The sequence below is a fragment of the Notolabrus celidotus genome, unplaced genomic scaffold (assembly GCF_009762535.1).
Source record: "Notolabrus celidotus isolate fNotCel1 unplaced genomic scaffold, fNotCel1.pri scaffold_293_arrow_ctg1, whole genome shotgun sequence".
Lineage (NCBI taxonomy): Eukaryota > Metazoa > Chordata > Actinopteri > Labriformes > Labridae > Notolabrus > Notolabrus celidotus.
Genome location: NW_023260131.1, coordinates 5666 through 17878, shown reverse-complemented (window position 1 = coordinate 17878; position 12213 = coordinate 5666). Strand labels below are relative to the sequence as shown.

At 42.7% G+C, this 12213-nt stretch overlaps 1 protein-coding gene across 1 annotated transcript in view; it reads right to left on the bottom strand.

Moving 5' to 3' along the window:
* Window positions 1-2475: 2475 nt before the first annotated feature.
* LOC117809454 (low-density lipoprotein receptor 1-like) overlaps window positions 2476-12213 on the bottom strand; it is a 10980-nt gene continuing 1242 nt past the window's right edge. The window contains exons 2-11 of the mRNA XM_034679010.1: window positions 11885-12056; window positions 11524-11751; window positions 11167-11285; window positions 9634-9773; window positions 9369-9510; window positions 9083-9220; window positions 8671-8991; window positions 6610-6690; window positions 6348-6511; window positions 2476-6229 (exon numbers count right to left, since the gene is read on the bottom strand). Coding sequence (XP_034534901.1) covers window positions 6173-6229; window positions 6348-6511; window positions 6610-6690; window positions 8671-8991; window positions 9083-9220; window positions 9369-9510; window positions 9634-9773; window positions 11167-11285; window positions 11524-11751; window positions 11885-12056 — 1562 coding nt within the window. The 3' untranslated portion in view covers window positions 2476-6172. The remainder of the gene's footprint in view (window positions 6230-6347; window positions 6512-6609; window positions 6691-8670; window positions 8992-9082; window positions 9221-9368; window positions 9511-9633; window positions 9774-11166; window positions 11286-11523; window positions 11752-11884; window positions 12057-12213) is intronic.

Sequence of the window (12213 nt, the reverse complement as noted above, 5' to 3'; positions counted from 1 at the left end):
TCTTGAGCCAACTCGCTCAGAACAACAAAGAGAGGAGAGCAAGACGTGGCTTTGACCCACATACTACAATCAGAACACACTATACTACTAACATCTATTAATATATATATTTATAAGTTAGACGTTTCTTAAAAAGTAAGAAATAGATCACGACTACTCTATTTGACATTAGTCCTGCTAAACTGAAATCAACACAATCTCTAATGGGATGGCTTTTAGTTGAAAGGTCAGCCCCAAACAAATAGATTCATTTGAAGAAGTTAGCTTAATGCTAAAAACACTGAAATAATGAGCTTAAAGTAACAGACTAACACAGGGGTTCCCAAACTTTTCAGCCCACGACCCCCAAAAATATAGATGCCAAAGACTCTCGACCCCCCCCTGTCCCTCAGAGTGATTTAATGTGTCTTCATTTAGCTGGTCTGCAGAAAATGACCCTCCCTATATGAGCATGTGTCTGTGTTTCCTGTGTGTTATGAATGAACCTGCTGCTACTGATGCTAACCCTAAACTTAGGAGTCATCTGGAAATAAAGAAAGGCAGAAAACTCATTACACTTTCTATTTTCAGGGTTTTATTTTAAGTTAAGATACTATTATTGTCCATAATTGTTTTACTGTAACGGGTTAAATGTATTATTTTTAGATAATTAAAAGAAATAAACATTCTAGAAGATATCTCATGAACCCCTGTGCTAACAGATGAAACTGAACAGCTAATACCATTACAGGAGGCGGATGATTAGCATTTTAAAATGTTAGCTAACGCAAATGTAAACTGTTGATACATCAAACAAAAAGTCACGAGTTATATAAAGACTAGAGGTGTGAAAAAATATCAATACAGCAACATATCGCGATACTTTGACCTCCGATATAATATCCATATTTTTGTTATAATAAAAATTCACATTTTAGCCGAGTTGGACTAAAGTTCAACTTCAGTATTTAAAAAACAATAAAGTGGAAAAGTTGTTTTCAGTCCAATAGTTTTGACTTAATTTGTCCTTAACATTTTTGAGTAATATTGTGTGATTTACACCAATATTTAAAAAAAAGGGAAAAGCTTTAAACATAAACAAAATTATGAAATAGCAAATTGTGACAGCTAAAATTGCTAGCTTAAAGTGTGCAAGTAAACAACTTAAATAATTTAAAGTGAGAATACAAATAAGCAATTAAAGCTGCTGTGAGGAACTTTTGTTTTGTATCGATTCTGGCGCCCCCCTTGTGGACAAAGTGATACCTCTTATCTCTTGTCCTATACATGCAAAAGTAGTGTTTTCAACAAAAGCCTCATCCTGTTGTGTTCAACTGTCAACTTTATCAGGCAATGTGATTATTTTCCATGAAAACAGTCAAATAAAGGATGTTTCTGAACCAAGATGTCCATCATCTGGTCCTACACCTACCCCCCCAGGGCAGTTTCAGGCATTAAAAATTACAACAGAGAAGGTGTCAGTGTTGCTGCTGATGGTCTTGTTTGCTATTGAAGGTCATAAAGAGGCATCAGTATCATTTTCAGTCTGTTTCTCAGCCAGTTCAAAACTCCTCACAGGGCCTTTAAAGTTGGCTTTCAGTTACAGAGAGACACTGTAAATAATACTAAATAATATTTGTGTAATTATTGAAATGATAAAAGTATTGGGCTAACAGTGCTAACAGTTAGCATGTTACAGGATCAAAAGTAGAAAGTGAAATAACTCAGTTATTAGGTAGTTTAACCCTCCTGTTATGTTGTGGGTCAAATTGACCCTTTTTAAAGTTCAAAAATAAAAAAAATAAAAAGTATTTTTTCAGTATGAAACGTCTTTGCTTGGTTTAATATGTGAAATCAACATATAAAATCAAAATGGTTCATTTCACATTTGAAGTAGTATATGTCTTCAAAACCTGCTGAAAACAGCCTAAACATCTGGGCAGCAAAATCAAAATTCAAAATCAAATATAAAAAAATCTTTGTTATGTAAAACTATTGTATATATATTTAGGTCTTTCCAATGTACATTTAAAAAAGTTTTAACATTAATTTTCATTAAAAAGGAGTTCTCCTCACTGAACCATGATCTGTGAGATTTAAAGAACACCAATGGACTAAATATTGATTTAAATGGTCAGTAATGGAGTTAAAAATGAGATTTAAAAATGTTTATTGGGATTTTTTGGGTTTCTGACACTTTTGGATAATTAAATAAGCCCCGGGTCAAATTGACCCAGGAACATTGTTGCTGTCCCTGAGATACGAACATGACAGGAGGGTTAAAAAGTTGAATTAGGACTCCAAGTTGTTAAAGTTATCTAATAGTAGCTGAACTCAGATGAAATAGTTAGCTAAGGTGATCATTAAATAGTTAGCTTAAAGTTCTATAGCTAAGCTAATGCTAACAAGCTGAAACAGACTGCATGAGAAAGTCATGCTAACAGCTAACAGAGACTGTAAGTGTTGATACAGTGAGGCCACACAGCAGTGAATCTATAATAAATAGAAGCATTTATTTATGTACATCAAATGTCCAAAGTTTACAACAAAGTCTAGAACACTGATATTACAAAACACACACACAGAGGAACAAATATTTACATTTATGAACATTATATTTACACAATCAACGTGCACTGTTAGTCTGAGTGTGAAAGGACTGTACCGCTCCCCGAGCACGAATCAATGTTTCTCATTAAAGGTCCTTCAACCGGTCATACAATAACTCTGTCTCTGATCGCTGTCACACATACTGCACATAAACAGACTCTCTGACTTTATACAGACTCACTGAGTTCAACAGCACCAACATGAACAAGTGAACACAACATGTTTCTAACAAGGCACACGCTTTTTAACTGTACAGCTGAACACGCGACAACATCCGGGCACTGTGTTTGAACCCCCCGCCATGAGGCACGTGGCTTTCTTCTGTAAGGAATGCTGGTGTAAGGCAAGTTCAAGTTCTGGTCCTGAGGGAGGATGTAAATAAACACAGAGCAGTAGCATTGACCCGATTGGTCACACGTGGTTGCTTCAAAGCTTTCCAGTCTTCAGGAATGCGTCGGCCCTCCCAGGAGGGGAGGGTGAATTTAAAGGAGGCTCCCCGATGTACAGACGGCCCGTCAACAAATCAGGAGAGGGGCTGAAACTCGCCTCCTGACAGCAGCTGGGAGCGTGTTGTGACCACATGGGGAGGCTGAAGGCCATCACTGAACACAGGATAAATCAAGGCTGAACACTGAGTGTCAGGGGTTTTCTTTAAGGTCAGCTACAGCAGCGTCTTTAGGTCCCTTTGGATGATATATTCTCTCCATTACTGAGGCAGTCGCTGGTTTAAAACTCAAAGTCTTATTGAGGTCATGCAGGTGAACTCACGAGGAGTTCGTGTTTCACATAAAGTCACAGGTAGAAGTCGAGATACTAGGGTTTAAAAAGACTTCTGTAGAAGTTGAAGTATCAACTCAAGTTTTTTACTCAAGTTAAAATGTAAAAGGTTTCAAAACTTCTTCAAGTATAAAAGTAATGTAAGGGGAAAAATGCCTTTAAGGACAAAAGCTTAGACTGCACCACAGGAGCCTATAGTGCACGACCCCACCTCCCAAAAACACATGTTCTAAAGGCCATAATGACTATAATGTTATATTAATATGTTCATGTTGAAATATTTGGATTGCACCTGTTTCAGTTGCGTTCATGCCCATTGAAAATAAACTCATTTTAGTAAAATGCAAACACATTAAAGAGCATTAATGTGTTTCATGGAGCGGAGGATATGATGACATGTTGCCTTTAAGTATTTTAACGGTGCAAAAAGTCAAACTTCACAGACATGTTGTCTTCATTGGAATGGAAATGTACATCCAAGCATCAAGATCCAAGACACATTCAAGACCTGGAACTGCTGGTGTGGACTAACAGGGTCTTACTCAACATGAAGGCTAGATCACTTCAAAGTAATCTAAGCTCGCCAAAATGTTTGATTACTTCATTAAGACACTATTAATACCATTAGTGTAATGAGTAAGAAACTTGGCCTCTATCCGGATGGTGATTTATCAGGATATGTTTTTTGTTTTTCTGTTTTTTTTAAAGATGACAATCTGAAATGAAATAAGAGAATCAAGGCTGTTTCTAAAATGTAAGGAGAAGAAGTAAAAAGTCGGCTGAAAAATAACTACTCCAGTAAAGTAAAGATACCCAAAATTTCTATTTAAGTTAGCTTACTTAAGACACCTCTGTTCTGTTGGGACAAAAGTACAGCTTGGATAGAGAGGAGTCTGACAAATACTCATTCCCTGTCTTGGCTCAGAGTCAGATCAGAAGATTGATGTCGCATGAAGTTTTGCTTAAAGCCTTGAAAGAGGGGAACAGCCTCTTTCCCTGAAGGTATCAAAATCCACCAACCATCACCAACAACATGTCGTATTCTGTTCCCAAACAAAATATGGAATATATAGATTTGATAAAAAAATAGTATAAAACAATTATTTTCAATGCTAACGTGGGCTAGCTCGCTCTTAGCTTCAGGTTCACAGTCAAAGGAAGAGCGCCACGTTTCATAAAACGGGTGTAGCTCATTTTTCAAGACCTTTTTAGATGTTTGGTAACATTTCATATCTGCTAAGACTGATTTATACTTCTGCATCAAATCGACGGTGTAGCTTACGCCGGAGGTTTGCATAGCTCCTGTACGTACGCAGAGGCCTATGTCGTTAGCTGACGTGCACCTCCTCCAAAATGTAACTATACGCCCTGTGATTGGTCCGCTAGGTGGATTTGTGTTTCCCGCTTTTACAGGACTTCTGGGATCCCCGCTCATCGGCCGTGTATTTCATCTCCTCCTCTCTATCACTGTCTTCGTCTGTATGATAAACAGCAACATGTATCAGCTGTAGATTAACAGAACACGCTCTGAATCTCTGAGGAAAAGGAAAAAGAGATCGTAGCGGGGCCGGAAGGAGGCGACCGGCTATCAGAGAGACCACACTGCCCTCTAGAGTTTGGGAGGAGAACTGCAGCGTGACACGGACACATCAACGCACAAGTATGTGGGGTTCATGTCCGTGTCAGCTCCTGCTGCGTTGGGGAGACGCAGAAGTATAAACCAGTCTTTAGATGAGAAGATTGATATTGCAAGAAGCTAACGCCAGATTACGTTAGCATAGCCAGTTTTGCATAAAGCCTTGAAAGTGGGGAAGAGCTGGAAGCTTTGCCTGAAGGTATCAAAATCCACCAACTACATGTTGCATTCTGTTCACAAACAAAATATGGAATATATATATTTGATAAAAATAGTATAAAAACAATTATTTTCAATGCTAATGTGGGTTAGCTCGCTCTTAGCTTCAGGTTCACAGTCAAAGGAAGAGCGCCACGTTTCATAAAACGGGTGTAGCTCATTTTTTAAGCCTTCGAGAAGTTTGGTAGCATTTCATATCTGTGAGGTGGATATGTACATAAACCCAGAAATAGTTTAGCTTAGCTTAGCTTAGCTTAGCTTAGCATGAAAAGTGGAAACAAGAGTTGCTAGCTAGCCTGGCTCAGTCGTGTGGTCCTGTTCGATGTTAAATCTCATGGAGGAATGTTTACGAGAGTATTTCTTGTGTTTCTCATTTCTTTTGGACAGAACTAGCCTCACTTTCTCCTCCTGCTTCCCTCCATCTCTGGACTTAGCTCAGCTAGCTGGTTGCTATAAATTCATATTCATCATACGGACATTCATACTGTTCCACGAACACAAATAAAAACATTCTAAACAGCGATATTTACAACACTCATTTGTGACTTCTACCTCAGAGAGTGAAAGGACGTTCACAGTTCAGTGTTATAAGAGCTCAGTTGAACAGACGCATGCAAACAAAGACACATATTGGCTTTCGTGTGACGCGGTGTTCCTGTTCGCTATCATCACGTGTAGAACAGGTAAAAAAAAGATTGTCTGTTGATTTGGTTTGATTAGTTGAGGATCTGTTGTTAACCTGATGGAAGAAAAGGTGCAACCTGACAGTGAGGTCCGACCCTGGTTCCCTGTAGAGCGCTTGCTTGTGTGTCTGTGAGGATATAGTGGTTTCAGCTTGTCTCATCCTGGCTTAGACTCCCTTTTCTTTGTGCAGTGTGAGGTAAGAATGCAAAAGGACCTCTAAGGTAGCTTATCATCAAGACTCCTCTCTCTCCGCTCGGCTTGGCTTTATCAGTTCTCTGTGAAGGCCGGGTTGTCTGCCTCTTCGTTCAAGCTCACAGCTTGTCTCTGATAAAACAGGAAACATGGACGTCAGTCAGAACATGATGCTAATAAAACAAAACAAAGCTTCTCAAAAAGGAGGGGAAGGTGAGTTCAATCTGCCCGTGTTGAAGATGGGACTCACTTTTGGGTACGAGTAACCGTCCGGGCTGTGGCTCCTCCAAATGTGGACCTGGTCCTCTGTGGTTTTCTGATAGACCGGGTTGTCAAAGTGGATGGTGTTGGTGTTCTTGAGCCTGTAGTTCCTCCAAAGCAGGACTCCACCGACAGCCACCATACACATGATCGCTATAAAGACAAAGAATAAAGAGACATGATGAATTAAAGATGCTTCAGTTATTATAGTTCATGTTTCAGACTCTTGAACTGTCAGGGAGGAAACTCACCCAGAGGTAAGATTATGTAGAGGGCCAGCGGGGTGGTGGAGGCCGTGTTGGGTACGACTGCTGCAAAATCCGGTCTGGAGTCTGAAGGGAAGAGCAACAACAAAGAAGTTAATGATACACGAAGCTTTAGGTTGTGTGAGTCTGAGGGCAACGCACCGACGTGACCGCGCTGCTTCTGTTCCATGAAACACCCCACTGACCTAAAAAAGGTATAGACCGCGTATGTTTGAGTCCAGCTGTGTCCCCAAAACAAACCCTGAGAGTTCAGCAGAGGAAAAACATGTTTTGGTGTCTGATAAGACGACACGACATCAGCTCCCAGAACAGGTCAATGTTTTATTTCATTTAGAAAAGTCCCCGAACAGAATCCAGAAGAGTCCTGGAAACATGATGTAACATGATACAAGAAAAGATACCATACTCATATTTCAATAATGGAACGGAACGATATGAAGAGATACGCCATGAACACAAAAAGACGATACGAAAGATCGGAGATAAAAGGATACGATACACGCAACGTAACGACAAGATAAGACACGAAAACGAGACAGGATGATACGAAACATACCAAGCGCAACGCATTGCAACGCTTTGCAGGGCAAGGCTTCGCATCGTATCACAACGCATTGCAACGCATCGTAATGTGTTGCCATGCATTGCTTCGCAACGCATCGCAACGCAACGCATCGCAACGCATCGCAACGCATCGCATTGCAACGCATCGCAACGCATCGCAACGCATCGCAACGCAACGCATTGCAACGCATCGCAACGCATTGCAACGCATCGCAACGCATCGCAACGCATCGCAACGCATCGCAACGCATCGTAATGTGTTGCCATGAAATGCTTCGCATCGAAACGCTTCGCAACGCATCGCAATGCATCGCAATGCATTGCAACGCATCGCAATGCATTGCAACGCATCGCAATGCATCGCAACGCATTGCAACGCATCGCAATGCTTCGCAACGCATCGTAATGCGTTGCCATGCAATGCTTCGCATCGCAATGCTTCGCATCGCAATGCTTCGCATCGCAATGCTTCGCATCGCAATGCTTCGCATCGCAACGCATCGTAATGTGTTGCCATGCAATGCTTCGCATCGCAATGCTTCGCAACGCATCGCAACGCATCGTAATGTGTTGCCATGAAATGCTTCGAAACGCATCGCAATGCATCGCAACGCATCGCAACGCATCGCAACGCATCGCAACGCATTGCAACGCATCGCAACGCATCGCAACGCATCGCAACGCATCGCAACGCATCGCAACGCATCGCAACGCATCGTAATGTGTTGCCATGAAATGCTTCGCATCGAAACGCTTCGCAACGCATCGCAATGCATTGCAACGCATCGCAATGCATTGCAACGCATCGCAATGCATCGCAACGCATTGCAACGCATCGCAATGCTTCGCAACGCATCGTAATGCGTTGCCATGCAATGCTTCGCATCGCAATGCTTCGCATCGCAATGCTTCGCATCGCAACGCATCGTAATGTGTTGCCATGCAATGCTTCGCATCGCAATGCTTCGCAACGCATCGCAACGCATCGTAATGTGTTGCCATGAAATGCTTCGAAACGCATCGCAATGCATCGCAACGCATCGCAACGCATCGCAACGCATCGCAACGCATCGCAACGCATCGCAACGCATCGTAATGCGTTGCCATGCAATGCGTTGCCATGCAATGCTTCGCAACGCATCGTAATGTGTTGCCATGAAATGCTTCGAAACGCTTCGCATCGCAACGCAACGCATCGCTTTTTTTCGCATATATATTTAATTACTGAGACGTTGTTTTTGTAACGTCTTCATGGGTTGCACCTTCAAACCCAAAAGACCTGAATGTTAGCACATGACGTGTTTTGCTGAAACTCAGGTCGGGTTATTTTATTAAATATCAAAAACACGAGAAGCCGACACAGAAAACTAAGATGATCTGAAACTGTGCAGCACGTCAGTTTTATGTTCTCTATCAGGACTCTGAGGTATTATTAACTATGATAAATACACTTAGTTTAAAGTCAGGGGTACTTGGACTTGCCTGATGAGGTGACTGGAGCCTCCGTGGTGGTCTGGAGAATCTTTGGCTCTGTTGGCTTGGGTGGCAGGGTCCTGGGTTCTGGTGTGGTGGTTCTTGCAGGAGGCTTGGTGGTGGTTCTTAAGGCGGGCTTGGCTGCTGCTTTGGTGGTAACGATTGGCGCTGCGGTGGTGCGTACCTGAGGCTTCGGTGTGGTGCTGAGCTGGGGTCTCTGCGTGGTTTGGACCTTTGGTTTGGGAGTGGTGCTTTGTGGAACTGCTGGCTGGGGGGGCGGGTTGGTTGCTGGAACTTGAGGCGGTGTGGGGGGTTCAGGTGTGGGAACAGCTGATGAAATACGAACAGAGGAGGAAGAGTGAGCGTCAGAAGAAGAACAACTTGAGAGATTTGAGTGTTTTCTTTTTTAAAGCTGACTCACCAGGAACACACGTCCTCATGTCCCGGGCCAGCATCATGTTGTCCGGACAGACGCAGGTGTATTTCGGGGGATGTCTGCCCACTTGTGGAGCTGCCAGACACATGAACTCACAGACAGATACCTGGCACCAGTTCCTCCCTGCAATGGAAACAGGTTGTTCTTTCAGTCTGGGTCAACTGCTGCACATGTTTCAGATTCTTATGGAGGTCACGTTAACATTTAGCAGAGCACAATAAAGACGATCATGTACCCAACATCCCCAGCAGGAGTGTGTGCAGTCTCTTACCAGCAGGCTGTTTGAGGTTATGGTAGAGGATAATGTCCTCCGGTGACGACAGGTGCTCTGCTACAGGTCTGATGTCATCACCTGTGAGCCTGTTTGCACTGAAGATGGCGTTGTTGCTGACGTCTGTCCAGAACACTCGTTCCTGGAAGCACAAAGTCCAACCAAACTTCAACAACCAGGAGATAAACACTACAGTTCAGGCGTGTTATGAGGAGCTTCTGACATGTTGTGTTTGACATGCTAACAGCAGGTGGTCGATACCTACCTCAAACACAGTGAGACCCAGAGGGTGAGACAGGCTGTTTTCATCATAGATGATGGTGCGACGACCACCGCCCTCCACGTCAATACTGGAGAGAGTGTGCAGCTTGGAGTCCACCCAGTAGAGCCGCTGGTTCAGCAGGTCTGAGGGGGGAGAGGGACCAGGGTCAACAGGTGAGACATGATTACATATAAGACCCCTTTATTTAACGAAGGAAGGAAGGAAGGAAGGAAGGAAGGAAGGAAGGAAGGAAGGAAGGAAGGAAGGATGGAAGGAAGGAAGGAAGGAAGGAAGGAAGAAAGGAAAGAAAGAAAGAAAGAAAGAAAGAAAGAAAAGAAGGAAGGAAGGAATGAAGGAAGGAAGGAAGGAAGGAAGGAAGGAAGGAAGGAAGGAAGGAAAGAAAAAGAAAGAAAGAAAGAAAGAAAGAGAAAGAAGGAAGGAATAAGAAGGAAGGAAGGAAGGAAGGAAGGAAGGAAGGAAGGAAGGAAGGAAGGAAAGGAAGGAAGGAAGGAAGGAAGGAAGGAAGGAAGGAAGGAAGGAAGGAAGGAAGGAAGGAAGGAAGGAAGGAAAGAAAAAAAGGAAGAAAAGAAGAAGGAAGGAAGGAAAGAAAAAAAGAAAGAAAAGAAGAAGGAAGGAAGGAAAGAAAGAAAGAAAGAAAGAAAGAAAGAAAAGGAAGAAAAGAAAGGAAAGAAAGAAAGAAAGGAAAGAAAGAAAGAAAGGAAAGAAAGAAAGAAAGAAAGAAAGAAAGGAAAGAAAGGAAAGAAAGAAAGAAAGAAAGAAAGAAAGGAAAGAAAGAAAGAAAGAAAGAAAGAAAGAAAGAAAGGAAAGAAAGAAAGAAAGAAAGGAAAGAAAGAAAGAAAGAAAGAAAGAAAGAAAGAAAGCACCTGAGTTTTAAGGATTCAAACACTTGTGCTTCATCTGTCCTCGTGGGTGGGTCAACGACCTCTAATAGCAGAGCCAGCAGGAAGTCATAAAGGTGTGCAGTAAAAGAGCTGGCAGCACAACCTGGCCCACTTTATAAAGCTCGGTACACTTTGATACAGATTGATAAGATGCATTAAAGACATAAAACTTTCACCACCTGCAGCTACCAGTCTGTTGTCTGTATAAGTTTACCTTTGTTTCAGAGTTTCTGCTCTCTGTGCTGCATATTTAAGTTTGTAAAGCCGATATAACTCTGCTTGATTTCAGGTCATAACACCGTCTAAACCCAAACACTTTAATCCACTTCAGACGGACAAAGCTACAGGAACACCGTTCACTTATTATGGGATCGTAAGAAATTCCTGAGAGGAGGTTTAAAATTCCTTAGAGGAGGTTCTTCACAAAGTTAGAAGAATAACAAAACTGTGGATCTGTTGTTAGCTGAAGTTAATCATTCTGGTGTTTATCCACTGGATTATAGAACTACGAAGAGTTCAGGTGCACTTTATGACCTGAGTCTCTACAAGCTGAGATAACACTTGCTATAGTTTGGAAAAATGTGCATGAACAAAGTATGTTAAATATGAATTAGAACTGAAAGGCGGAGCTTACCCAGCGTGATCCCGTTCGGCCACTCGATGTTGTCGGTGACCAGGGGAGTCCGGTCTCCTCCGTTCAGACCTGCTTTCTCAATCTTGGCAGGATTCCCCCAGTCGGTCCAGTACAGGAAGCTGGAGGACAGGGATCAGGATTCAGTTAAAACTCTATTTATTAGGATTTGTGACAGCTGGTTCTTCACTAATAAGTCTGGTCCTGGTCCTGCCTGAGGTTTCTACCTGCTTAAAGGAAATGTTTCCTTGGTGGAAGGGGGGTCTACATGTAAAGTGTCATCAGAGAACTTTTATTATTTTGGGTCTAACACAAACTGATTAAAACAGGACTCAGGGGGGCGTGGGTCATTAGTCTTACTTGCGCTCGGGGTCGACCACGATGGCGCGTGGTTTCGATAAGTCTCGCCTGAAGAGAGTTTTGCGGCGCTGCCCATCAGCGGTCACCACGGAGATGGTGCTGCGGATGCTGTCGGTCCAGTACAGGTTCCCGTGGACCCAGTCGTAAGCGATCCCTTCAGGAGCATCAACGCCGCTCCAGACGACTTCGCTTTGATGCGAGATGTCGCCAGCCGAGTCCATCGGAGCTCTGAGGGAAGAGTGAGAGATTGAGTCAGGCGGGAGTTAAAGGAAAACAGAACAGAACTTAATCCAGGTTCTTCTCTCTCTCTCTCTCTCTCTCTCTCTCTCTCTCTCTGTCTCTCTCTCTCTCTTGGTCTCACTTGTAGATCTTCTTGTGGGAGATGTCCGACCAGTAGATCTCCTTGGAGGCCATGTTGATGTCGAGAGCCACGACGTTCTTCAGACGGGGGATCACTCTGGTGTACTCGCTTTTGTCCAGAGTCATCTTTCTGACCTCGTGACGGTTGGTGAAGAAGAGGTAGGCTATCGTTCCTGAAAGAGAAACAAGGAGAACTTGATTTAAGGAAATGCATTTTATTGGAGAATCATCAGAAAACAGCTCCACTGATAAAAGAAGGAAAGAAAGAAAGAAAGAAAGAAAGAGAGACAGAAAGAAAGAAAGAAAGAAAGAGAGACAGAAAGAAAGAAG